We start from the raw sequence: 27,316 nt of genomic DNA, 5'->3' as shown, positions 1-27,316 counted from the left end.
ACAAAAGCTTAAAGCTTGGGGTGGAGAGTTGCAAGATTGTCAAATCCCGAATTTTCGCGCGCAAACTTTGAACTTTCAACAAAAACGGGTATTTTCTTTCCTTTGTTTAATTGATCAAGATGCATGTCCGTTCATATGCTATTGTATCAAATGAATTTAGGAATCACTTCTTGCTTTGATTGTTGAATTGCTTTAGAAGTCCAAAGGAAGTTAGTTGGTGATTTGGATTGACATATTGTTTGTTGAAATTGTGGTTCGTGTAGTGGTTATTTTTCGTGCAGGAAGTCCATGTCTACATCTAGGAAGCGCCCGGCTGCTGGCCGAGGCAAAGCCCCGACAAGAAATCAAAGCGATGCTCCTGATGTCCCGAAGTTTCGGGATGCCAAGGCAGCCGAAAACTACACAAAGAGCTTGCCTAGAAAAGTTGCATCTACCAAATTTGTGTGCAAGCCCACGCTTATATCACTTGGGGTTCTCGAAGGGGTCACCCAATTGTTCCGTAACATTGGGTGGGAAAACTTTCTCAACCTCATGGCGCACACTTACGAGCTCCCTACTAGAGAGTTTCTCTCCGATAGCGGGTATGACAGCGAAAAAAGGAAAGCCACATTCCAACTTCTAGGGGACCGAAGGTACATCGATTTTGCAACGATAAACGACATCTTGGGCTTGCCTTCTTCAAACACATCCACAATTTTCAACGTCCTACCTGCTGAGTTCAATCACAAGACATTTTGGACGAAAATCACCCGGGGTATCTTCTCGTGTGCCGGTCGGGATAAAGCAACCTCTATCATCCACCCATGCCTCCGCATTGCCCATCGCATCCTGGTGTGTACAGTTTTTTCCCGCAAAGAAGCCGACCAGGTCACCAAAAATGAGCTCTTCTTCCTTTGGTGTATGACGAGGCGTGAAAGGCCACCAATCCCGAACTTTGCTTCATTCTTCTTCCACAAATACGCCCACATAAGATCCAAGATGTCCGGTGATATTTGCATTGGGGGATTTGTCACACTTTTGGCTCGCGGTCTTGACATCGAGCTCCCTGATGAATTCCAGCCTGTTGACAGCAAAAATCTTTTGGATGAGCGCGCCCTCATAAACATGCACCACATCCGTTGCAGGAATAGGAGCAGCTTCACGTGGTTTTGTCCTCAAGGGGTCGGGTATCTCGTTCTTCCCGGCCCTTGAGTCACCAACTTCACCTTCCACGATCGCACTCAGTGGAGACTCGCGAGGACCATCACTCAGTCAGTCAATGAGGATGTGCTCCAAGATCAAGATGATGACGAGATGCCTATGGATAACGAGCCCGAAGATGAGCCCACCCATGGTCCGTAGCACGCCCAACCACTATCCCCTCCTGGGTACTACCCGCTTCCCCCCAATTTTGCCGAGTGGTTCGAGAGGCTTTGTGTCTCAAACTAAATCATGTCCCAGAAAATGCACCATATGCGGGGCTGGTACCAATCCCAAAACCACTTCGAGAACGTCCCACTTCCGCCTCCCTATCCATACCCCCTACCCACCCATCCTTATCCCCCTCCACCTTACCCTTACCCCTACCCCCAATACCTGTATCCTCCTCCCGATCCCCCGATTTAGGTACTCTCGCCTCCCCCCAAGCATTGAGGACAATGCTTATTTCTAAGCTTGGGGTGGGGTATTCCTTTTTCTTTTTAATTTATCATGCATTTTAAATTAGGATGCATAGAATTTTAGTATAAATTGCATTTAAAAAAAATTATTTTCTTCTTTTTCGTCTTTTATTTTTGCATGACATTTAGCTTAGGGCATTAGCATTCATGCATTTTTGTTTTCTGTTTATTCTCACCTCTCTTGGATGCCATGGAACATGTTCATAGTTATTGTATCATTATTGGTCCAGGATCTTGTTGCTATCTCACCCATCGAACCGGGACCACTAGCTGCACCTTGGGATTTCATACTTGGGATCAGATGCTGGTAGCTTAAAGGGGTAAGTGATCATGGCCAGGTAGTTTTCATGAAGAATTATGCATACAATACTAACGACTGTAGGATATACTATAGCACTGAACGTCTTACCCTTGCGGTCACTACCGCCGAGAGGATCACACTTGATCATGTTAGAACCGTTAGGATGAAGCACTGGTGCTTGTCCCCGAGTAGAATCCATATCCGGCCTCTTTACATCACCATTTCTTTTGCGATTTCCTTAGGATTTTAGAGTCTTTTAGTCCATACTTGGACATTTTCATCATTTTTGTTTATTATATAATTTTTTTTAAAAAAATTACAAGTTTATAAAGGAGCTCACATTACATCTTTATGCTCCACACATGGTCATTTTCACACTTAGACCATTCGGATTATATTACTACCCTTTCGGTTCCACTTTCACACTTTTGGGAACCAAATTATGAGTAAAAGGGTTTTCTTGATTTCGATTGTTAATACATTACCTTCAAGTTTGGTGTATCTAGTTAAACAAAAAAAATCAGCTGCAACTATCTTAGACAGGTGGCCGGTTCAATTATTGAACAAATTTTCCAACATCTCGGACATCCGACGTTTAATATTCATTTATTTAGGATTGTATATTTGTATATAGATCGAGTTGTTTCTTTTCGCAAATTGGTGATATTAGAGAGGCTGTTGAGTCGGATACTACGGGAGGTTCGGGCCAACGCTAAGTGAGCCGATTCCTACAATGGTGCCGGAGCGATTAAACCTAGCTACACATGAGAGAAGCCGGCAGACGTGAGATCAGAGTGTGCACTTAAAGAAGAGCTCCACCCAAGCCCATCCAATCGTTTTCTCCCTACTACAGATGTTATTCATTGTATGCATGTTCCATTGAGGCTGCGACTGACCATCCCTCCTTACTCACCTAGAGGAGTTGTCCTGGCTGTGGTTTATGATCCCATTGTCATCGGATGAAAAACTTGTGAGATAGCAGCGAGATCAATTCTGACCATGTTGACTAACGATGAACAGGTTCCATGGTTCTATCCATTCTTTTTATTTTTAGGGTAGTTCGTCCCAAGTTCATTTTAGTCTTGTCTTACTTGAGGACAAGTAAGGTTCAAGCTTGGGGTGATTTGATAGTTTCGTTTTTATTACTTCTTTTCATAGTTTATTTTTAGTTAAAACCATCTCATTTTAGTCAATCTTCATGCATATTTTCTCTTTTTGTCATTTTTCTCCTTTACCGGGTGCTTTCTAGTCTTTTGAGCTTAATTGCAGGATTTACCGAAGACTATTTGTTATTGGAGGCTTAGAAGGATGCGGGACTTATGAAGGCATGTGATTTGCTTGTGCACTTGAAATGGTGCGATTGGGCTAGGTGCTTGCGTAAAAGAAGAAATCAATTTGGATCTAATTTATGGGCAAGGATGATGATGAGGCGGCGCGGAATCGAGCTACAAGAAGATTTAAGGAGTATTTAGTCAATCATTAGAAGGCTTTGGAATGGAAACTGGGTCCTAAAGAGTTATGAATGTGGGCTGAAGTTGAAGAAGTGAAGATTGGGTTAAAATGCATGATTAAAGGCCCAAGTCTCACATTTAGCGTGACCCACGCGGTCCGCGTGAACTCATACGCGGTCCGCGTAAATTGCCTTGAACTGATTCCGGGTTTGACTTATTGACTCTATTTGTGGAAGTTTGGTGGGTGACTTTTGGCACCTTTTTGAATCCAGAAATAAAACCCTTTTTGCTGGAGTTTGGAGCCATTCTTGAGGAGAGGACTTGAAGAACATACTCCATATTCTCTCTAAGAAGCTTTGGAAGATTTGAAGAATATTTGGAAGATTAGTGTAATTTCCTTTCATCTTGCATCTAAGACAATGTTTGGTATCACTAAACTCTATTGTTTTTCTTTTACTTTGGCCATGATTGGCTAAATTTTCATTTGGTTGATTAGGGTTTAACCCATGGATGATTATTTGCTTTGAAGGCTTATCATTACATTTGTGTTTGATGTTTATGGAAATGTTTTCTAGTTAAACATCTTGTTGTGTTTATTTATCTTTGATCATGAGCTTGGATGAATGAATGCTTGTTTTTGTTGACTAATTTCTTGGTTAAGTAATAGACCTTCAAATTAGTAAGCAACAAATGGTTTATATGTTTGTTTTCATTTCATTTAGACCATGGAAATGTTTCCTCCATAATGATAATGTAAGCATTTGATTATCTTTTGGACTTGGTGAATCTTACAACTTAAAGCTAATTGATTTTCACAAGATTTTATGCTTCATTGATCTTGTGACTTCAATTAAGGAAATGTGTTAAGAGCTCCTCTAACCATTTTAATTTCTAAGAAGAGTTGAGGCAATTTGTGCTTATGAATTGCTATAGCCAAGTTAAACCAATTCACAAGTGTTATTCCATTATGTCTAATGATAAGTCAATCATATTAACCATGAGGTGTACCCCAAAATCAACTAATTCCACTTCTTTGAATTTAATCCAATCTTTTACTTGCTTACTTGTCATATTTTCATCCTAGCTAGTTTTAATTTTTGTCAAACACTCGAAAGAACTAAACACCCCCCCCCCCCCCCCAATTTTATTTTTATTGTTATTTTACAAGTATTTTTACAAAGAGATTTTTCATAGAGTTATAAATTGAACCAATCTCCGTGGATTCGACCCCTTTACCACTATACATTATTTTAGTGTGTAATATTTAGGGTTATAAATTTTGTTGGCCTCGACAACCACCATACCTCGTAAGAGGCACTGGAGGAATCTATCGGGGTGACACCTCCCCTTCACGAGATAGATGTCCTAATGGAAATGATGCATTGGTGCATTGATTTGTTATTTCTACCTTGGTCTAGACTTGGAAGTGGTTCATTTATTGGACATAGACCCTAAGTATAAAAATGACAACGGTTTAATTCCAGAATTAGCCTTTAATGATAAAAGAAAATGGAATATGGAAATATGTCTTTTGAAATGAAATGATAAGATATGCAATGAGATGAAATGATATTTATGATGCGTACGAAACGAGTTTTCCTTGAAAATGCTTGAAACTGATTTATGGTCTAAAACTATGTTTTGCAAAGATTAAACGTTTTTTATGAAAAGTGATAAATGTTTTGGGTCACAAACCTACGTAGCTCACGAGACATTTTTGTCTTACGGATCTCTTTTTAATGCCATGTATTCCAAGTTGCAATTAAGGAGAAAATTGATAGATGGAAGTTAGAAGATTAAGAGATAGAGAATGGAGTGGAACTTGTTAAGTTCCTTATTTAATGTTATTGATGTAATTCGTATTTGTTGGCTATGGTTGTATGATGCTTAATCGTAACACCCAAGGTTTTAATTGTAATTATTTTTGTGGGACCGGTTTTATGTTAAATGGGAGTTAATACCCAAATGTTTTTATAACCATAACATTTGAAAAAGTTTTGAAAAATTTGGGGTGTTACATGAATGATCTAACGCCTGTGGGTAAAAAAGCAGGGAAAACTTCACCAAACTTGTAACCTGCATCAAAATTTACAAAATAAGAAACGTAAATCCTTGGATCCTTAAGATCAATAAATAAGATTCTGCCCTTTTCAACCCAAGCTTTAGGCGAGAGATCCTGCCCTCACAAAAAAGAACTTTTCTTGCCAAGCTCCATTGTTGTGTTTGGTTTTCAACATAAGAGGGGGCTTTTTGGTTTTAACCCTAAACAGAAAACAAGAACTACCGAAAGTAGATAGATCATAAACAAGAGCTAACTCAGTAAGACCGATGTCTAGATTGTGGGAATGATTCATTCGCTCGATCCAGTACAAAATCCTCCAAATAATGGTCATTGCTTGGATATAGGAAAGCTTGATGGCTCAAAAGAAATCAGAAACAATACCCGAAAAAGGATATTTGAAGCCCAAAGAAAATGGATATTCAGAGAAGCATAACCACGAAGGAGAAACGAAATCAAGCTTAATAGAAGGATCAAAGGACCTGAAGATCGCATCGGAGGGAAAAGCCCCATGGGCCTTAAGTGACTACATGCCCTCGTTGAAGGAGCAGACCTCATCGTGGGTCAGAATCCCATGATCGACAAAGTCATTCTCTTGAGGAGCAGTAATGTTGACATGAGAATGGGTCACCTTCTTGCCCATGATCGGAGAAAAGAAGAGAACAAAAGAAAAACAAGGGGAAAAAATTACCTATGAAGGTAGCCGGAGACGTATTGGGAAATGTAAAAAGAGTTGATAGGATTACCCTATTTAACCTAATGGCAGAAGAGAGAGGGTATGATTTGACTGCATGATTATTAACATTGGGCGGATAAACCCTATTAGATTAGAGTTTAAAACAATCTTTTATCTCTTTCATTTATTATTTTTTTAAATTGTATATGTAAATATGGGAAAACTAACCTCAATATTTCGCAGGTATAATTTAGGGGCAATTGTTATGGGTATGATCCTTAACTCATATTCAAGATCCTCAAAAATTTCTGAAGCTTCAGGATCCTTAAACATACCCTAGGATCCTGACTATTACCACTAATTAACAATTGTAACGGCTATATTTTCTTTATTTTTATCACATGTGTAGAGCTAGTCAACACAAGACTCATTCTCAACGGAAAGTCATCACAACCAGACAAAAGAACCATAATACCAAGTCAAATAACGTTCATATGCTGATTCCAGAGGATCCCTGAATTATCGGACTTCTTGTTACCTAACACTAGACTACAAAATAACATACGTATCTAACACACAACATACACGATTAGCCCTAGAATTACTCCTGTACTGGTATTACTCTCATAACTTTGTAATCTCAGTTTAAAATCAATAAAATACATCAAAACATGTGATCATTATCACTTCTCAATGTTTTATGTCGGAGATCTTACAAAGAAGATCTTATGTCGAAGATCTTACAAAGGCTTTCCTTCTTACTCACTTGTCTTACTTTGATTACCATTTGATATTTATATTATACTAACACCATAAATTTTCATACAATTTGGTTGAATTACACTTGATCGAATTTTGACCAAAACACAAACTATATTTAAACAATATTACTTAAAATAACATGATGTAAATATAACTTAATCACAAAATTGCCATCTCTTCCCTATGAACAAATTTTCTTAAATGGTATATACATAAAAAGACCAAAGTATCGGATTGGGTACACCATGTGGATGACCCATCGAAAATGTCCAAAATACCATATTACGCACTTATTGGTTATTTTGCAGAAGAACCTCTTTTTTTTTTTTTTTTTTTTTTTTTACATCAAATTAAAATTGATTTAGTTTTACTCGGTATCCCTATAATAAATCGAGTAGAGGATCACTATATAACCCGCCGTACAAGAAAAGAAAGGAACTGCTCAGAAGTCTCCGGAAAGGGATGAGCAACTTCGGCAACGGCAAAGGGAAGCCAGTTACCGGAGACGACGACGACGACGAAGATGAAGGAAACGAGAGAGACCTCGAAGCATGGGAGAGAGCATACGCAGACGAGAGGTCCTGGGAATCATTACAAGAAGATGAATCTGGACTCCTCCGGCCAATCGATAACCAAGCTTTACATCACGCTCAGTATCGCCGCCGTCTCCGGTCACTCTCCTCGGCTTCCGCCACCTCACGTATTCAAAAAGGCCTCATTCGATATCTCTACCTTGTCATCGATCTCTCTCGGGTATATAAATCTTCCCATGCTGCACTTCATTCGAAAAAAAATGAGATTCACCTTTTCATTAGTTGTCAAAATGTTGATTTTCAACTCCCAAATTGACACGGATTTTGAACTTATGAAGTAATCTGCTACGAGTTTCCACAAATAAATCATGCTAGTATTGAATTCACAGCTAAATCCATATCAGTCCCGAATTCAAACAGCTGTTGGTTTGATATCAGCAATGCAATCACGATTCAATTTAGTACTGGAAACGGAGAAGATCATTATATGAGCATTTACCTGTTAGGGTTTTAATAAGATTTAGGTCTAGCCTTTTTTTTACCATGTTCTTTCATCTATTAGGGTTTTGATAAGATTTAACGACTGAGTTAGGTTAATATGCAAAAATCTTAACACTTTATGTATAGTTAACTGCAAATTTGATGAATCCATCACCTATTATTCCTTTTGATCATTTTTGAGATTCACATTCAGTCATTCACTCAATGTTAACATGTAGGCAGCTGGAGAGATGGATTTACGACCAAGTAGAATGGTGGTGGTTGCTAAACAAGTAGAAGCTTTCATAAGGGAATTCTTTGATCAAAATCCATTAAGTCAAATTGGCTTAATATCTATAAGAAATGGAGTTGCTCAATGTTTAACTGACCTAGGTGGAAGCCCTGAGTCTCATATAAAGGTGTTAATGGGAAAATTGGAGTGTGCAGGTGAAGCTTCTCTACAGAATGCTTTGGAACTTGTACATGAACAGCTTGATCAAATCCCATCATATGGTCATCGTGAAGTTATCATTTTATATTCAGCTCTAAGTACTTGTGATCCAGGAGATGTAATGGAGACTATTCAGAAATGTAAAAACTCCAAGATTAGGTGTTCAGTTATTGGTCTCTCTGCAGAACTTTATATATGCAAGTATTTATGCCAAGAAACTGGAGGGTTATATTCTGTTGCTTTAGATGAGGTGAGGTCAAAAAAGTAATTTCAAATCTTTCAGTCCAAAATATGTGTAAGAAGTTAGGTAAATTACATTTTTGGTCTCTATAGCTGGTTTCTTCAGTTTTGGTCCTCAAATAAGGACCAAACTGCAAGAGAAAATCTCTTTAAGACCAAATTTGAAAAATCAAAATAGGCTATATCCATTACCCAGGGACCAAAAATGTAATTTACTAACATGTATATTATTTTACAGGCACATTTAAAAGAGCTAATTCTAGAGCATGCACCACCACCTCCCGCCATAGCTGAATTTGCTATAGCCAATTTAATAAAAATGGGATTCCCACAAAGGGCAGCAGAAGGTGTTATCTCCATATGTTCATGTCATAAAGAAGCTAAATTTGGTGGAGGGTATACTTGTCCAAGGTGTAAAGCTCGTGTTTGTGAGTTGCCTACTGAATGTCGTATTTGTGGGTTAACCCTTGTTTCATCTCCTCATTTAGCAAGATCTTATCACCATTTATTTCCGGTTACGCCCTTTGATGACGTGGCACCTTTGTTTGTACCCAATCATCGTAGGCCAAAAACTTGTTTTGGTTGCCAGCAAAGTCTTTTGAATCCTGGTGAGTTAGTTCACTTGATTAGAGTGAATTTTGCTTCTTTTTTTTTTTTTACAATTTCAGTCCCTGGGTATAGCTAATTGTTTCAATTTCGGTCCTAAAAGTTTTCTCTTGCAAATTTGGTCTCTCTTTGTAATGTATCTTCATCACTGTTCCAAGTAAAATGACTATTTTTGGGCCAAAATTGCAAAAATCAGCTAAACTCAGGGATCAAAAGTGTCGTTTTACTTAAAACAGAGACCAAAAACGATACAAGAACCTTAAATCAGGACCAAATTTGCAAGAGAAAACTTTGTATGACCAAAATTTGCAAAAATGTAACGTACTCAATTGATTATGTTGTTGAGTTAAATTACACTTTTAGTCCCTGACTGTAGCTTATTTTTGCAATTTTGGTCCTAAAAAGTTTTCTGTTGACAAAATTGCAAAAATGGGTCCCTGTGGTTTGTTGAAAATTGCAAGTTTGGTCCAAAAAGTTTTGGAGTTGCACCACTGGTCCAAAATAGGTTTTGGTCCTACAAAACTTTTAACAGAATAAAAAAGAGGGTTAGGTGGGGGAGGGTAAGATTTTTCTTTTATTTTTAGTTAGAAAATACTGAAGCATTTAAAAAGAAGAGAAAAAACAAATCAAAAGGGCAAATCTGTCATTTTAACAATTTTCAAAAACATTTGGACCAAAACCACAACAAAGAACCTATTGTGGACCAGTAGTGCAACTCCAAAATTTTTTGGACCAAACTTGCAATTTTCGACAATTCGACAAACCACAGGGACTATTTTTGCAATTTTGTCATTTCTATTGCACAAGTGCTATTTGAGATTCTTGTACATTTTTGGTCCTTGTTTAAAGTGAAATGATGATTTCTAGTCCTTCAAGTATAGCTGATTTTTCGCACTTTTGGTCCCAAAAATAGTCACTTTTGCAAGAGAAAAACTTTATGGGATCAAAATTGAAAAAATCAGCTATACTCGGGGACAAAAATGTAATTTACTCGAGATAATCAAACCGACATTGGTATTATTTGCTATTGTGATGTAGGGAACATTCCGGGCAGATGTGTGACCTGCCCGAAATGCAAACAGTTCTTTTGTCTTGACTGTGACATATATATTCATGAGAGTTTGCACAACTGCCCGGGTTGTGAGGGCTTAAGAGACTCCAAGTCACTTTCTTAGTTCTTTTTTTTGTGACATTTTTACCCTTAGAAGCCCACAAAGAGAGAGATAAAATTGTCATGTTTATTGGAGGGCAAAAGGGGGCATCAAACTTGTGTTTCTATATATCATGTAACTTTGAAGCATGGTTTTAGATAGGATTTTATCTATATTGTGTACCCTTTAGCTTAAAAAAAATATGATTTTTGATAGGATTTTATTTTTTTGTTTAATCTTATTTGGCTGAGAGATGTTGCCAAGTTCATATAGATATATGGTTTCTTTTTGACTGAATGGACTTAATGGTTAAGCAGTTAATTTGGATAATTAATTATATGTGGTTGCTTCTTTTTTAAATCGGGAATCATGGCTTAATATATTAAGAAAGTAAGAGAATGATTTAGTTAAAATATCTGCAAATATATATTATTAAAATAACAATGTTTGTTGTCATTAACTATGAAATAATAGTTATTAGACTATTATTTTGAACTACATTGTAATTATTTTAAACTACATTGTATTTATTTTAAACTACATGTAATTTGTAAAATAAGATGGTATTACTTATATATATTTTATATTTTATAAAACCGGAAATGAATCTTAACATAAAAACAACTATAAAATTGTCTCTGTCTAGATTAACATCATGAGTCGATGTAGGGTCAATTCATAAGGGGCATGTAACTATCACAAGTCAAACTCTTAGCTTTCAACATTTCTTCCAAAATCTTGGGATTGAATTGCCATTCACCTTCTTTTAGCTTGATATTCTTTATTAAAAATATAAAATGAATATTATTTTATCATAGAGAAATTGAGTAAAGTAACCCTAATATAATGTGTATTTAAAGGAAATAACCAAAAAAATTGTTTTGGCAAAATAACCACGAAGTCAGAATGATAAGTTCGAATGGGATACTTCGGATTTCAGACTGAAATTACATGAGAAAGTAGTCGTTTTTCATAAACTAAATAATTATGCTCTAATTCTATACATAGCAATTTTCGAGTGTTACAAATATGCTCAAATTCTAAATTTGAAAAGGACCATAAAAATACACACAAATTACCAAAAATTATTTGAACAACTTCAACCCCACATCCCCAAAACCCTTGACTTGCTTTGCTAAATGAACCAAACATTCAACTATTTCTTGATAATAAGGGTGTGATTTGTCTCTAACAATGAACTCATGAACATTTCCATTCACCTCAATTGAGCTACAACCAGGAGTCTTCTCTACACCTCTTTCCCTCATCAACTTCCTAACCTCCATAGCTTTCTCAAACATCTTTGCTTCCCTATACATATTAGCTAACAACACATAATTCCCACTATCACTAGGATCCAATTCAAGTAGTTTAAAACCCGCTCTTTCACCCATCTCAACATTCCCATGAACTCTACAAGCAAAAAACAAAGCTCCCCAAACACCATCATCCGCAACAATCGGCATACTCTTGATCACCTCTTCGGCTTCTTCAAGCAAACCAGCCCTACCCAAAATGTCCACCATACAAGAATAGTGTTTACATTTGGGAGAAACATTGAATTTTGATGTCATTTGTGTGAAAATCTTGCGACCCTCATTCACCAAACCACCATGGCAACAAGCAGAAAGGACACCTACAAATGTCACATCGTCTGGTGTAATGCCAACATTGATCATGTCCCAGAAACATGAAACCGCATCATGAGCATTGCCATGGTAAGCTAGACCAACGATTATGGTTGTCCATGTTTGGGAATTTCGGTTAGGCATTTCATCGAACACTTGGAGTGCTTTTGCTATGTTGCCACATTTAGCATACATGTCGACTAGTGCAGTGCCTAAGGCGATGTTTATAGGAAGATGGTGTTTTGTGATGTAATGATGGAGCCATATTCCAAGATCAAGTGCTCCAAGCTGTGTGCATGCGGATAAGCAATGAACCATGGTTACCCAATCGGGTTTAATCATTGTAGATTGAAATTCTTGGAATGTTGCTAATGCATCTTTGTAACGTTTGGATTGAATGTAAACACCAATCATGGCGTTCCATTGAACAACACCTTTTTCAGGCATTTCATCGAACAGTTTCTTGGCAGCTTCTACATGGCCGTATTTTCCATAACCAACAATCATGGTGGTCCATGACACAATGGTTTTGTTAGCCATTTTATTGAATAAACTTTCTGCAGCTTCTATATTTCCACATTTCACGTACATGTCCATTAAGGTATTGACAAGTGGAAGTGTCATCTTTATTTGATTTTGTTCGATATATTGATGATATTCTTTCCCAAGATTCAAGTTTTGGAGTTGAGCACAAGAAGATATCATCCCTATCATGGTAACCTCATCTGGCTTAACACCCTCTTCCTCCATCCGATGATACAATCTCAAGGCCTCCCATGGCTTCTCACTCCTAACATACCCGTTAATGATTGAATTCCAGGACACCAAATCTCTAAGAATACTTTCATCAAACACCTTCTGTGCATTATCTAATTCTCCACATGACACCAAGAAATGAATAACGGAATTGTTCACATACATATCAGAATCAAAACCCAGATGAATAACATGCCCAATAACCCCAAAACCCATCCGCATCGAAGACAATTTGGCACAACATTTAAGCAACAAGGGATATGTGTAATTATCTGGTCGCAATCCTTTGCTTTTTGTCAACATCTCCTTATACAACAAAAGACTTTCTTCCGGTTTTTCGCTCTCATAGTAACCCTTAATCGTTACGTTCAATGAAAACACGTTTAAGTTCTGTAAATTATTCAATATTCTCGTACAATAATCAAGATTTCTTGATTCTGAGATGGCACAAAAGGCAATTAATCGACTTGCAGCTAACCCGTCTGAGATTAATCCCGTTATGATCATTTGCGTCTGGATTTGCTTCATTTGGGTCATTGATTTGCATTTTTCTAATAGAGTTAACAATGGGTTCGAGAGGACGAACGAGTGAGTAGTGTTCCAGTTGGTTGGTTCTTCTTTAAGAGGTAGTAGAGATCGAGTCTGGAAAGAGAAAGTGAGTAAGAGATTTGGGTGGGGTTTATGAGTATAATGGAGAAATCTCATGTAGGAGATAATCATCACAATTCATATATAAATTAGGGTTCTTACATCGTAAAATTTAGCCAAATTGAGGGATAACTGCAGCATTATAAGTTATAACTCAAGCTCTTAGGCGTATAATGTATTGGCTCAGTTTTTGTAGAGGGCACGTCACTCGTTCATATTTTCCTTTTTTTCATTTTCGCTTCGAAAAACAACGAAGTGTTCAATCGAGTTCACTTTTTTCCTACAAAAATCGTGGACGATGTAATTTCCATGATATTTGAATGGTTTAGATTTTATAAAATATATTGCCATTATATAAGAAAGATTTATATAGGCGTAGCAGGTAAACGAACAACAAGCTGAGCCGCAACCCATTTTTAATTGGATGACAAAACTAATTCTTTTAAAAACAACATCTATAGATCTTGGAATCATAACATTATTATGCAAGACCCATTGGACTCTATTTAGTAGCTCCATAACTTCTGGCGCAAGGAAACCGAAAATATCAAATGCAAAGGGTATAAACGTGTGTTGATTTTCCATGCATGCTTTCTCATGTTTTGCCACTTTGCTTGATGCAGCTTGCCCCACCGTGAAAACTCCACTCCCCAAGCCCACAAGAAGGGAAACCCCTATTAGATCCATGCATGCATGTTTTCCCCCAACACATCCAAATACTAGAACATCAGCTGGTCTAAGTGTTGATCTTCCTTCCAATGGGTCAGTCAGAAAGTTCACAGGTGCTTCTTTCTTGGCAGAAACCCCAGCACGCCTAAATATGTCGAAAAGAACATCCCTAACCAGATCGTGTAAGTATTTGAAACCCGGGAGCTCTTTACAATAAATTGCATGCTCCCCAAAGAAGTCCAAGCATGCCTTGCGACAAACATGGCAAGTCTCGTCAGCCGGAAATAAAGGGATCATAAGGCGATATTTGAGGATGACACGATACTCCACTGGCGACATATGCTGGCCAAGACCGTCAATAGGAATAATCATAAAAAAATCATGAGCATTTGGGGCCCTTAGACACTCAAAAATTGCTTTCTGCCTAATCGTCATTTCGAAGTGAACTTCCATGTCTTGGACAATTTTACTAAAAATGACACCCGCCAATGAATGTTGGGTTTTTGGAGTGGCGGTGTCCTTATTAATGAAACCGTTGAAGTCAAAGCCTGTAATCATACCACGAAAACAGGCCAAAGCACAAACATTTTGGCTTCATGGAGTAACATGTTATGTTCTTCCTCCTAAAAGATATTCAAATTGTGGAGCATACCTATTTTTTTTATTGAGAAAGAAATACCATACTTTCTTATATATCTTTTTGAACATAATAAAAGTTAATGGAACTTATTGTTAGTCAAAACTTCCACCAATATTACAATATGTGTCGAAAGAATATGCTTTATGTCATGAGTCATATACGATATCATCATCACACATGTTTTGTTGGTGTTTTCTTTGACTTACGGGTACAACTTGATTATGTTTTAGACTTTTAGGTGTATAATATCATAAAGATTCATACACTTACATATATATATTTAAAATATGTTAATGTTCTTCGATTTACCCGCACGTGAAATGTCATGTTTATCATTTTTATTGTATATCAATATTTTTTTTAATTCAATAATCTATTTAATTTTATTAAAGAGATATTTATAAAAATGACCATGTCACTAACTTTAGGACACACTAAAAGTATTTTTATGATAAAATAAAGTATATTTCAGAATTAAATTCTGGATCCTTAATTTCAGATTTCAGATAAGAAAGAAAATGTATTCGAAATATAATGAGAAAAGTGGGTAATTTTAATAAAGTATCGGTTCTAATAACAAAAACTAAAATAAATTTTATTAAGCCTCCATGTTCTTCATCTTTTATACCTCCATGTGGACCTATTGAATCCTAGTTAGCATCCACTTAATTCTTATCAAAATTGCAACGTGGATTTCCATGATGTAATACAAATTTTATTAATCCTACATTAAATATCTTCATTAACAAAAACCGTAACATATATATATATATATATATATATATATATATATATATATATATATATATATATATATATATATATATATATATATATTTTAAATAAGAAGCAATTGTATGAAATTGCCTTTTAAGGTTTGGGGTTCAACTATTTCTTTAAATATATAAATAATTTTTAATAAATAAAACATATAACGCCTCATTTATCTCTTTTGATTGATCCTTCCTCTTTTAAATATATAGAAAATATTTTATTTTATTTTAATAATTCTACATTCTAATACACAAATACCAAATTCCTCTATCTAAACCTAAACACGATTAACAATTCTCATGAAAAGAAATACAAATAGACTTTAAGTAAATCACATACGACGTAATATTGTAATGTTTGAATTAGTAACTTTAATGAGAAATAGTCTTTCTTAAACGATTTTTCTTATGAGAAAAATTCAAATATAAACATATTTCTAATCATTTTACAAGAATTAGCAGAAAATTACACGATTTCCACTAATAACCATTCATTCGTAGGAACAATGTAAAATAGGGATGAGTATTACGAAAAGAAGATGCGCGAAAACACTGAAAATGGAAAACCTCATTAAATCACCATGAAAAGTTTTTCAATTTGCTAATTTGTCATCCAATAGTTTTTTGGAATTTCAAAAAAAGAAAGTTTGAAAAGTTCTTAAAAAGCTTTTATTGTGGACGTTCTTAGACGTTTTTTAGAATTAGATTTATTATTTGTGCTTGAAATTGTTAAACTAGATTTGGTGTTCATTGTATTGGAAATTTATATATACACACTATATCTATATCTAATATAACCTAAATAATAAATATATAACATAACATATTACTAATAAAACAAAACAAAATAAAATATATAAAAGGGTTATATAGGGTAAATTTAGAATCACCCTTGAAATTTAGCATATGATTCTTACAGGTTTGTACTTGATATAAAGGTACATCAAGTCAGTCTACCTGTTGCTGCACTTAAAGTCTCCAAACTACCAAAAAAAAAAAAAACTTCACGCTTCCATATTTGTTGCATTAGCACAAAATATACTCTAAACCACCACCACCAGAAGATTACTCCGGTGAGGACTTAGCGGTATCCACCACCATGGCTGGTGCTTCCTCCAAGCAACTGGTGTCATCACTAATCACACCACCATTCATGAGTTTTTCAACTTCTTCATTCGTATATATATGAATCTTTGTAGCCATTCGTGCAAATTCCCTACATAAAACATTCATAAAATCATTATTGTTAAAATTAAATTGATTGTTTTTTATAATTCAAGATTCTTATGTAGTGATTCTTGATAGGATTTAGACTTACTCCCATGGATCATCTCCTACAACCATCATGTCGTTCTCTTCATCGGTATAGAGTAATCGCCATCCACCATCACGATTTTTTAACAAACCTTCCATTTGAAATAGTGCCTCTAGCTCGCTAAATAGTTCTTCATAACTTGACATTTTTGAAAGATGAATGGCTCTTCCAACTTTGTTTCCTTGTTTATGAACCTTTCACATGAAAAAAGAAAAAAAATTCAAACTTGAAGGTCTAATTTGTGTATAAAAAGGTAAAGTTTGATGGATAAAGGTAGCGTTTGGTATGCAGTAATCGTAAAAGGAATGGAATGGAACACTACGACGAAAACGAAAAAAATGTTCTTTGCTTGGAACAATGGAATGGAATGGAGCATTCCTAACGAAATTTGATTCCTTCTCCGGTTCTCATTTCCTTTACATGATTAAAAGTTGATACAATCTTGAGTTATAATAATATTAAAAAAATTACAAAACTTCAATTGAATTAATTTTGTTTTTTTTTCTCTATAAATAACTAGTAGATTTTGATAAGATTTCATGGTATTTAATTAAATTTTTGTAAACAACTTTTTAACGTTATAAATAATTTTTTTTACTACATAAAATACATATAATATATATTTCTAACGACATGAAATATTTTTTATGAAACTTATTTCCCTATATATATCTTATTTGATTAAAGTTTATTTTAGAAAATAGTGTCAAAATTGAAAAAAGTAAAAACTTAGTGTATTTGCGACACTTTTTTTCAAATTTGGCACGTCAGCATGCCATGTTAACATGCCACGTCATCAATTTAATTTAAAATTATGTTTTAACTATACATAAGAAACGTGTTTAAATGGATTACTTCAATCCTTCAAGCCAACCAAAATGATAATGGAATGTAATAATCCATTCCATTACCTTACTCATTCCATTCCTTTCTAATTCCATTCCATCATACCAAACAAACCTTACCTTAATGCAACTTCTCTTGCTTAAACTTTGAGCATCTGGTGTCGAATTCACTCCATTCAAATGAAAACCAAATAGTTTACAACTACTCCCATTACTATCAGAACCACCATCATCTTTCTCACTTCCTGAATTCGGTTCAACGGTTTTAGGAACTTGAAGTTGTAATTTCAACGCGCTGACATCATCCCTCATAACCCCATTTCCAAAACCCTCACGATTGATAGGGAATCCAGTCATAGGCAACACCGGGGGCAAATTTGGAAAACAAAAGTTCCTACCACCTTCAGAACCAAGTGGATAGAACCCGGGGTTATTTGGTATATTGGTTCTTGGTGGGCCCCAAGAACCGTTTATTTTTCCAGTTAAAGATCTCATTGAGCAAATTTCTTGACCTTGCAAGACCTTTGGGAATCTGTTTTCAGATCCCAAAAAGCCTGAATGATGATGATGATTCCTCATAAGTTCACTCACAATGTTTGTACTTCTTCCTGTTAATAACATTTGACTTGGAGTAAAACCCGTATGCATCGAGGGTTGTACTTGTACTCCATGCATTGAGGGTTGTACACCGAAGTTCAACGAGTTGTTTATTGTGCCACCTATATTTTCTTGACCTTGCAAGACCTTAGAGGATCTTGTTGACTCCTCAAAGTCTAAACATCCACCCCATGCTGCATAAAAGAAACAAGATTATCAAGAAAAGTTTCAAGATTTTAACTTTTTTGAAATTTATAATCAAGAAAGTTGGATACCATTTACGGGGTGTTCAGATGGAGATGAATGAAGATTTGCCCGAAGTTTCTTGAATCTTAGAGAAGGGTGAATGCTTAAAAGTGGGACAGATGCACCCGAAAGATCAATCTCCCATGGAGAGATTCGTTCTTGATTACTGTTACCAACATCTTCATCCCACCTCACCTATTCAAATGGATTTGATATTTAAAGAATGAATGTATAAAATAATAAAACTAGTTTCTTTATATGAAGTTGAAATGTGAAGTACCATTAGGCATCTCCATTTTGATTTAGACCACTTGTAAGGATCCATGTCACTTACACCGGTCACAGTGCCTCTAAACCTGCAAGAAAATGATCAAAGATTCTTGTTTGAGGGACAACGAACAAATAAACGTGTCATTTTTGTAACATCCCCAAACATACGTACCAAAATATTGTCTGCTTCGAGAAACCCGACACAAGGAAACGAGGACTTCCCAGGGAGTCACCCATCCTGATACTACTGCTCTCGCCTGAGCACGCTTAACTGTGGAGTTCTGATGGGATCTGTTGTGCTTACTGCCTTCAAACGCATCTTGGAAGGAGAGTTATTCACAACCTTATAAGAAACATTCTATTCCCCTTTACAGTCGAAATGGGAGCCAGACTGGTTTTCTACTCTCATCCCACCCCTAAAGGGGTGGGATGGGAGTATAAAACTAGTCACACATCAACTGTAAGGGGAATTAAGCATTTCTTATAAGGTTGTGGATAGCTCTCCTTTCCAAGACGTGTTTTAAGGCAGTGAGCACAACAAATCCCATCAGAACTTTACAGTTAAGCATGCTCAAGCGAGAGCAGTAGTATCAGGATGGGTGACTCCCTGGGAAGTCCTTGTTTCCTAGTGTCGGGTTTCACGAAGCAGACAATATTTTGGTACGTACGTCTGGAGATGTTACAATCTTTGTATCTAAGATACCTTCTTTCAGGAGATTCGTCCATACTGAATCTCATTTTGAACCTTGTTCCATTTGTTATCATATTGTTAATGCAGTTCATATACTTCACATATGGAACAACAAAATCGGCTCGATTAGACCTACATGGAAATTAAAAGTTTAGAGTAGTAAATCATCAAAAAGATGTAATCTTTACAAAAATGTTTATCGATCTAATATTTCACCTTGGACTATAGAAAACATCAAAGGTGGTGTTGGTAGATACTGCATTAGCTACAGGGGCAAGAATGTCCATGAAGGAATTTGAGTTGGGCATAATTGTATCAGGAAGAACATTTCTTGGTCTTGTGGCTCTTCGTGTTCCCAGCCTTAATTCACCTCCTTCACCCCTAAAATGATTATATAAAATGGATTAATGTAAGCTAAAAGATATTGTAAAGTTTCCTATAATCCCATTTAGCATTTATATTCAATTTATAATTTGGTTATTGGTTTTAATGGCTAACGATATTAAAATATTGAAACGTAAAGCAAAAGAAAAAGATAAAATTCTTTCTGGAGACCAAAAGAATAATCTCCAAGTTCTTGTATCCATACACATTACACAATACCAACTTAATACATTTTTTATGCTTTCCAAATATAATAAAAAAAAAGGGAAAAAAAATCTTTTTTTTTCTTATCTAAATTTCAACAAAACAATCCACCGACAAAAGATTTTGGTTTTCCAAATTGGAATCTTGTTTTTTCGTGGTGTCTCCCCAAATTTGCACTTTTCTACTTTTATATTTCTTTTTTAAACCTCTAAATTTATCTTATTAAACCCGAAAAGATGCATAAAATTCTCATTGAATGGTGTAACGATACCTTAGAAAGAGAACTGCATCCCCAGAAACGAGATTCTTCTGGCTTACAAAAATGCTCCACCCTGTAGTAAGCAAATGTCGCCTCGGTTGACCTAAAAACACAAAACCCAATTCCCAAATTTAAAATTCAATGTGTTAAAATCGATAAAAAGTATGGAAATTTTCAAACAAATCGATCGAAATTCAATCGCACACCTCTATAAATGTGTCTAAACTTCCACTCAACTCCATGGAGATCTTTCGCCACTAGTTCTTGGCTTGGCCTTTGCTGTTTATAATCCTGAAATGGAAGTAATTTACGTAATTTAGTTATATAAAGTTTAATTAGAGATAAAATTGATCTAATTATGAAAAAAAAACCCACAAAGAAAAATTAAAAAAAGATCACACCAGAGGTGGAAAACAATCTTCAGCGGCTCTTCTGGGTACAGAGAATCCGCCATGGGTGGATGTATCGGATGCGGTTAGTGTTTTGCAGAACATTTGAGGGGTTGATTTCGCAAGTGTCCCACCACCACCTTCTTCTTCCCCTTCTTGCAAATTTTTATCAGTTAACTACAAATCATGATGAACAAATATAGAAAATTTAGCTCAATTTTGCAAGAATTCACTTAAGATAACGAGTACACCTCAATTACCCAAAAAGGAAGCAACAAGGTAATGAAAGATTAAAGGTAAACTTATGGAAATTTACTAATGAATTAATTATACCTCTGGAAGTGGGAGGAGAGTAAGTTTTGTATAGATTTCATCATTCTCCTTGTTGGCCTGTTTTTAGAATTGGGTGAAACATCAAAAGGAAATGAGTCAAAAATCAAAATTGAGTGAATTGGATAAAGATAAGGGGAAATCAGGAAACTTACAAGCAATTGAACATCAACAACTTTGCAAAAGATTTGAGGTTGAAGGCCAAAAGAGGGAACTTCAGTGGGTGAGAATTGAATAGATGAATGAGAAGCAATTTGTTCCAAATGACCTTGTGGGAAATAAACAACCACATTTCCTTTGTTTGGGAGAGTTGTAAGAGGCCCAGCACAAGCATGCCAAAGCTCCATGTAAACCGAAGATTCAAAATTCGGATTTGATGATTTTAAGGATGAATTCGAGGAGTTTGAGGAAGCTGATAAAGACGAATCCCCTCCATTTCCACTCGAATCAACGCTATAAACCTGTTCCCCAGCTTCAATTCCGTTCACTGCATGATTCAGATCAATTTCCATCGCAAAACCCAAGTTCAGTTTCTCAGAAATTTCTCAAAAACAAGTGGTTATTCAGATAATTCAAGATAAGGGGAGAAATGATGAAGCAAAATCATGCAAGAACACAAATAAATGAGATGGTTTTCTTTATGGTATCCAACAGGATGATGATGAAACAAAAGGGGAGAAAATTTATCAAGATTTGAGAGAATGATTGCCACCCCATTATCTGGTTTCGAGAGTTGGGTGGGATTGATTTTGAAGAAGGGAGCAAGACATGGACAAATGCAAAGGCAGCACAGAAACCAAAGGGAAAAAAGCCAAACGGGTGGTGTCTTTCTCGCTTTTTAGAGAGGAAAGATTACAGTATTTTAGTTGGGGGGAGGGGACAAGGTGAGACCGTACAATGTAACCCACACACTCTTTCTCCTTTTGCTTTAAAAAAAATAAAAAATAAAAAATTAAAATAAAAATTAAAATTTTGTATAGTATATGGGAATTCTATTGAAAGATCTTTATAGGAAGTTTAATAAACAAATTTAGAAAAGTAATGGGTTGTTTTTGGAAATGTTCTCCATTGAAAAGAACTACTACCAAAAAAGAATTGATTATTGATAAATACACAAACGTTTGCATAAAAGATGAATTCAATAGAGGATGAGGACACTTCACCAAAAAAGTAAAAGGAGGTTTGGAATTTCCCAATTGAATGCCAACAACATATGCATTAACTCCCCAATTTAATTGCTAGGTGATAAACACTAAAACCAACAACTTCATTATAACTTTTGGGCAAACTTCGAATATGACTTTATTAATATATGTAACTATAAACAGTAAATAGATTGTGTTTTTATTTGGTAGATTTAATATATATATATATATATATATATATATATATATATATATATATATATATATATATATATATATATATATATATATATATATATGAGTTAATGTCATAAAAGCCCTTAACTTTCAGGGTTTTGCCAAAAATTGAATTTTATGTTCGTTTTGGCCCTCACATTTTCCGAAAATGTTCGGTTTTACCTTTTTACCGGTGATAACATGTTTTCCAGGTTACCATTATATTAACTTCGTAAAAACCCCTTAAGTTTATAGTTTTTTACGTTAATTTTATAATTTTTTTTTACACTTTTACACTAAGTTTTTTTTTTCATAATATACGTATTCATCCAGAAAAATCGTATTTTTTTTCTATGAGAATGACGAATATGGATGATGTTTATTGTACGAATGTGTGTGGACAATTTTATTCTTGAGAATGAATAAGAGAATAGATTGTTTGGTATGTTAATATGTTCTACCTTACATAAATATCGTCATTATCATGCATTCTTACTAATTATCATTCATTTTTGTTATCATGAATCGTTTTTCACTCATTCTCATTCTTACAGAATACGATTATCAAGAACACATTTTGATAGAATGAGAATCATAAAAAAGTTCATAATACCCTTATAGACGATTTAATTAATATGTAATGATGATAATAGTTATGTGAGGTTTAATGTATTCACATTACCTAACAACAAATTCTCTTAGTCATTCTCACATAATAGCAGTGTCCACACGTCTGTATAATAAATGTCCATCCATATATGAACCTTTCTCTTTCTCTCCCTCTCTCTCTAATATTGTTAATAGGTGTCTCTCATGGTTCCTAACCTTTTTACAGTTCTTATTTTATCTAAGCTCATTCAAAAGTCTAACTTTCGGTTTACCCGTTGGGCTCCCAACATTAACGTTGCTATTTTGACATTACTCTAAAAGAAAGATTAAAGCTTTAGCTCGAGGAGTTAGATTGTACATTTTAGAAAGACACGTATGTTGTAGTGGCCAACCTATGACTAGTGTTCTGATATAATTATACATCTTCATAATTTTACAACTTGTTTGGTTTACTTAAGTTTGGAACCTAATTTTGACAATAACTATTTGAAATGATTAAACATTTTTCAAAATATAATTTAATTAATTCTAGCCCACACGAGGGGTATTTCAAGATGGATATTGGACCGACCAATTCAAGAGTTGAATCTATGGATCGAAGTTATTGAATTAATCTTGAAAAGGATGTGTTGATTTTGTTTTGCCTTTATCTAAGATGTGTGAGAGTTTTAAGACCATCTGGTACGGGTCCAACGAGAAGCAACGGGGGGTGAGGTGGCATCCCTCAACGGCGTTATGACACGGGGAACACCGCCCCCCCCTATTCATTATTGCTCGTCGAGAGTGGATCTCGTGGCCAAGGCGACGTGATGCAACGAGTAAATTTAAAACGTTTAATAACGTTTAAATTGCAACGGTTATAAAAAAAATTAACTATTAAAAAAAAACCATTTATACCCTATAAATACCTACCATTTTATAAAAAAATTCACACATTTTCTCTTCTCCTCTCTACATATTATCAATTATCTTCAAAAAAAAATATGGATCCTTTCGACTCGTCCGATGATTCAGATGACGATATTTTCTTTAGGATGATGTATCATTATTACACTACCGACCTGCTACAACCAGACCCAGCCCCGCTACTAACAAGACATGCGATGTTAAACAGAAATCGCGAGGAAGGACACGAACATCTATATCGCGATTTACTTTGCGGATAATTGTGTATACGGGGCGCAAAACTTCAAAAGAATATTTCGTTTGAGTAGGGATGTGTTCTTATGAATCGCCAACGCCTTGGAAAGCCGGTATCGCTTATTTACTATACTTTTATACAAAATAAATAAAAATGTACTACATGTTTCTTTAAGTTTACAACATATGCAATATATTTTTAAACTGTAGTTTATTTATGTTTAGGTACGAATTTTTTCAATTAAGATATGATGCTAGAGGTAGACGAGAGTTTACAACGTTGCAGAAATGTGTTGCGGCCATTCGTTTGATGGCTATGGGGGAGTCACCCGACACCATGGACGACTATATGAGAATGTCCGAAAGACCGCAAGAGAGAGTTTGTATACATTGTCAAGGGGTGTTGTTGAAAATTTTGGAGACGTGTATTTGCGGAAACCTTCGTTGCATGATTTGCAAGAATTGTATGCGGCGCATGAAGAACGCCATGGGTTTCCCGGAATGATAGGAAGCATTGATTGCACAAACTGGAAATGGAAAAATTGTCCGGTAGCATAGAAAGGACAATACGCAAGTGGTCGTCACGGATCACCTTCGTTGGTGTTAGAGGTTGTCGCTTCTCAAGATTTATGGATTTGGCATGCATTTTTTGGGGTTGCAGGTTCCAACAACGACGTCAACGTTCTTGATCAGTCGCCAATATTCGACGATCTTTTGAATGGAAAAGCCCCAGATGCTCCTTTCACGGTAATGGAAACGAATACAAATATGGGTATTACCTTACAGATGGAATATATCCTCAGTATTCCACATTCGTGAAGGCATTCCGCCATCCGGTTGAAGAACGAGACAAATTTTTTAAGAAGACAAGAAGGAGCACGTAAGGATGTGGAACGTGCTTTTGGAGTGCTGAAGGCGAAGTGACATATAGTCGAACATGCAGCACGACCATTGGATTTAGAAACTTTACGATATATCATGTATGCATGTATCATAATACATAACATGGTAGTAGAAGATAAAGGGAGAAATATTGCACATTATATCCCAACAGAGCCCAGACACGTTCAGTTTCAACCAGGAACAGCAGATTATTTGCATCGCGTTGTTGACATTCAGGACGCAAATAAACACAGACAACTTTGAGAGGACTTGGCGGATTATATCTTCTATGGTAACAATAACGATAACGAATAGCGTTGTCTTTTTTTTTTTGAATTTGGATGTTATTTCTTTTTTGTTTTTGGATATTATGTGTAATTTAGTCTTTATGTTAATTTTAATCTTTAAAATTTTTTAATTGTTTTTTATAATTTTTAAACATTATGTTTTATTTATTATTTATATTTAAAAAATATTTGTATCAATTTAAAAAAAAATCGAAATAAATAAAAAATAAATTATAAAATAGAAAAAAAAAAGTTAGTGTCATAACAAGATACAACATGTTGCTTATTTCCACACTTGGTGTTATAACACCATTGATGCTGTGAAATGTGATGTGACACCAAAATGGTGTTACATCTAATTGCCCACACCTTACACTCTAAGTGAGTGTAGTGTCATGTTTAGAAGTACGACAACCTGATATGAAACATCGTAATTATAAAAGCTACTATTCTATTTTTCTCTGTCTCTTTCTCCCTATCTACAAATTCTTTACGTATGTAATTCCAAATTTCTAGTTTTCCATGTTTTCAATTAATCGATTTGTTTTAGCCGTTTCTTCCCTAATTATCGGAACAAACGACTTTTTACATTATAACATGTGGTTTTACAGTTGACAACCGTTACACGTCGTAAATACCTTTAAGGACAAGAGTTATATCGTGCGACAATCTTAGGTCAACAAAGTTGATATCATCTAGTTGATTTTTATTTTTTATTTTTGTTCCATAATTTTAACGTGTAAGTTAATATGACGGTCTTTTTTCTATATTTTTATAACCAATTTGATCGATAACTATAAACAATAATTATAACAATTTTGCATTTATTATTCATAATGAACTGATTTTATTCACAATATTAATTATCATTCCTTTCTAATTATTATTTGGAATAGCATGGTATTTAATCATCATTATTGTTTATGGATTTGTTTGTGTTTATTGTGACAGCTTGATAATAAATTCTTAATACTATCTATGTGCTTGTTTGCTTTCATTTTGTTAACATTTTGGTGATTAATCCAATAATATTAACTATCAGATCTGAAAATTCAACACATAGACCGTTAAATTCTATTGTTTATATATTAATATACTAGTTGAGATTCATTATAAGTTATAGATGGAACGATTGTTATTAAGATCCCGATCTTGATAATAAGATCATACGCCTTTAAGATCCCAAAGAGAAAAATGACCATGATTTCACTAGGACCAGAAGCAAGATTTGTATTGGATCTTAGGCTACCGATTTGGATTATAAGATCTTACCAACATCTAATCTCACATCTTTAGTCTTTATGACTCTAACCTTAAGAAATTTGTTCATTTACGCTAAAAATCTATTTCATAGCCTTTAAAAGTTGTCCAGTCGTTTGGAATCAAGCATATTAGAGTTTAACAATCAATGACGAATTGCAAAAGTGCAATTAAGATTCAGTAGATCAAGTAAATATAACAGTTTGAGAACTTTGATTAAATATTGGATGAAATGTTACAAAGAAATCTTAGTGTCTTGGATATGAAAAAGACTTTGTACCTAAATATCACATACGCACACTTATTTATAGAAATAATAAAATTAAGGTATATGATACCCAATAACATAAGGGCACCTAGGACCGGACCGTGTGACAAAATAAAAAACAGATCACGCACACATTTTAGTCTATTACGAATATAAGATACATAATAAATACATCTTCGAAAGCTTTAGACTTGTAACAACAATACAAAATTTAACATAGTTTCCAAATGTTCCGATTTAACTCGAAAATGAGCATTACATATCACAGAAAGCCTCTTAGAACATCAAAAATTCATATGTTTATTTCAAATTAGGCAGAACATAACGCACACATTTTAGTCCATTTTGTGATCTTATGTCTTTAATTGTACAAAGTGGTAGTGATCTTAGCTTCTTTTTCTTTAAGATGTTTTCTTCTTAATTATTGCAGCTACCATCTACAAGAATTATGATTACAATAAAAAAAATTTAAGTTAATTATGCCATCCACAAGAGTA

General features: G+C 35.0%; 3 protein-coding genes across 3 annotated transcripts; 1 reads left to right on the top strand and 2 right to left on the bottom strand.

Moving 5' to 3' along the window:
- The first annotated feature begins 7,308 nt into the window (after window positions 1-7,308).
- GTF2H2 (general transcription factor II H2) lies at window positions 7,309-10,665 on the top strand. Its single transcript, XM_079006736.1, has 4 exons — window positions 7,309-7,660; window positions 8,160-8,621; window positions 8,850-9,219; window positions 10,256-10,665. The coding sequence occupies exons 1-4, from the start codon at window positions 7,370-7,372 to the stop codon at window positions 10,390-10,392; spliced, it is 1,260 nt and encodes a 419-aa protein (XP_078862862.1). The 5' UTR covers window positions 7,309-7,369; the 3' UTR covers window positions 10,393-10,665.
- Window positions 10,666-11,296: 631 nt separating this feature from the next.
- SLO1 (SLOW GROWTH 1) lies at window positions 11,297-13,676 on the bottom strand. The gene has a single exon (XM_079006735.1). The coding sequence runs from the start codon at window positions 13,470-13,472 to the stop codon at window positions 11,454-11,456; it is 2,019 nt and encodes a 672-aa protein (XP_078862861.1). The 5' UTR covers window positions 13,473-13,676; the 3' UTR covers window positions 11,297-11,453.
- Window positions 13,677-16,315: 2,639 nt separating this feature from the next.
- LOC145058857 (auxin response factor 4-like) lies at window positions 16,316-21,892 on the bottom strand. The gene is made up of 12 exons (XM_079006733.1): window positions 21,168-21,892; window positions 21,016-21,072; window positions 20,695-20,859; window positions 20,500-20,584; window positions 20,306-20,396; window positions 19,663-19,827; window positions 19,459-19,578; window positions 18,766-18,841; window positions 18,515-18,680; window positions 17,763-18,433; window positions 16,801-16,991; window positions 16,316-16,698 (listed from the first exon to the last, which is right to left on the bottom strand). The coding sequence occupies exons 1-12, from the start codon at window positions 21,522-21,524 to the stop codon at window positions 16,548-16,550; spliced, it is 2,295 nt and encodes a 764-aa protein (XP_078862859.1). The 5' UTR covers window positions 21,525-21,892; the 3' UTR covers window positions 16,316-16,547.
- Window positions 21,893-27,316: the final 5,424 nt, after the last annotated feature.

This window comes from Lactuca serriola, chromosome 6, assembly GCF_051521515.1.
Source record: "Lactuca serriola cultivar US96UC23 chromosome 6, Lser_US96UC23_V15, whole genome shotgun sequence".
In the NCBI taxonomy this organism is placed as follows: domain Eukaryota; kingdom Viridiplantae; phylum Streptophyta; class Magnoliopsida; order Asterales; family Asteraceae; genus Lactuca; species Lactuca serriola.
The sequence above is the reverse complement of the archived record's forward strand: the minus strand, read 5'-3'. Positions and strand labels throughout refer to the sequence as shown.

Excerpts from the sequence above, each read along its gene's own strand:
- SLO1 (XM_079006735.1), bottom strand. The coding sequence starts at position 13,472 with ATGATTATCTCCTACATGAGATTTCTCCATTATACTCATAAACCCCAC.
- GTF2H2 (XM_079006736.1), top strand. The coding sequence starts at position 7,370 with ATGAGCAACTTCGGCAACGGCAAAGGGAAGCCAGTTACCGGAGACGAC. Across the intron at positions 7,661-8,159 it reads TTGTCATCGATCTCTCTCGG|GCAGCTGGAGAGATGGATTT; the intron begins GTATATAAATCT and ends GTTAACATGTAG. Across the intron at positions 8,622-8,849 it reads ATTCTGTTGCTTTAGATGAG|GCACATTTAAAAGAGCTAAT; the intron begins GTGAGGTCAAAA and ends ATTATTTTACAG.
- LOC145058857 (XM_079006733.1), bottom strand. The coding sequence starts at position 21,524 with ATGGAAATTGATCTGAATCATGCAGTGAACGGAATTGAAGCTGGGGAA. Across the intron at positions 19,828-20,305 it reads GATGCAGTTCTCTTTCTAAG|GGGTGAAGGAGGTGAATTAA; the intron begins GTATCGTTACAC and ends TAATCATTTTAG. Across the intron at positions 16,992-17,762 it reads GCAAGAGAAGTTGCATTAAG|GTTCATAAACAAGGAAACAA; the intron begins GTAAGGTTTGTT and ends TTCATGTGAAAG.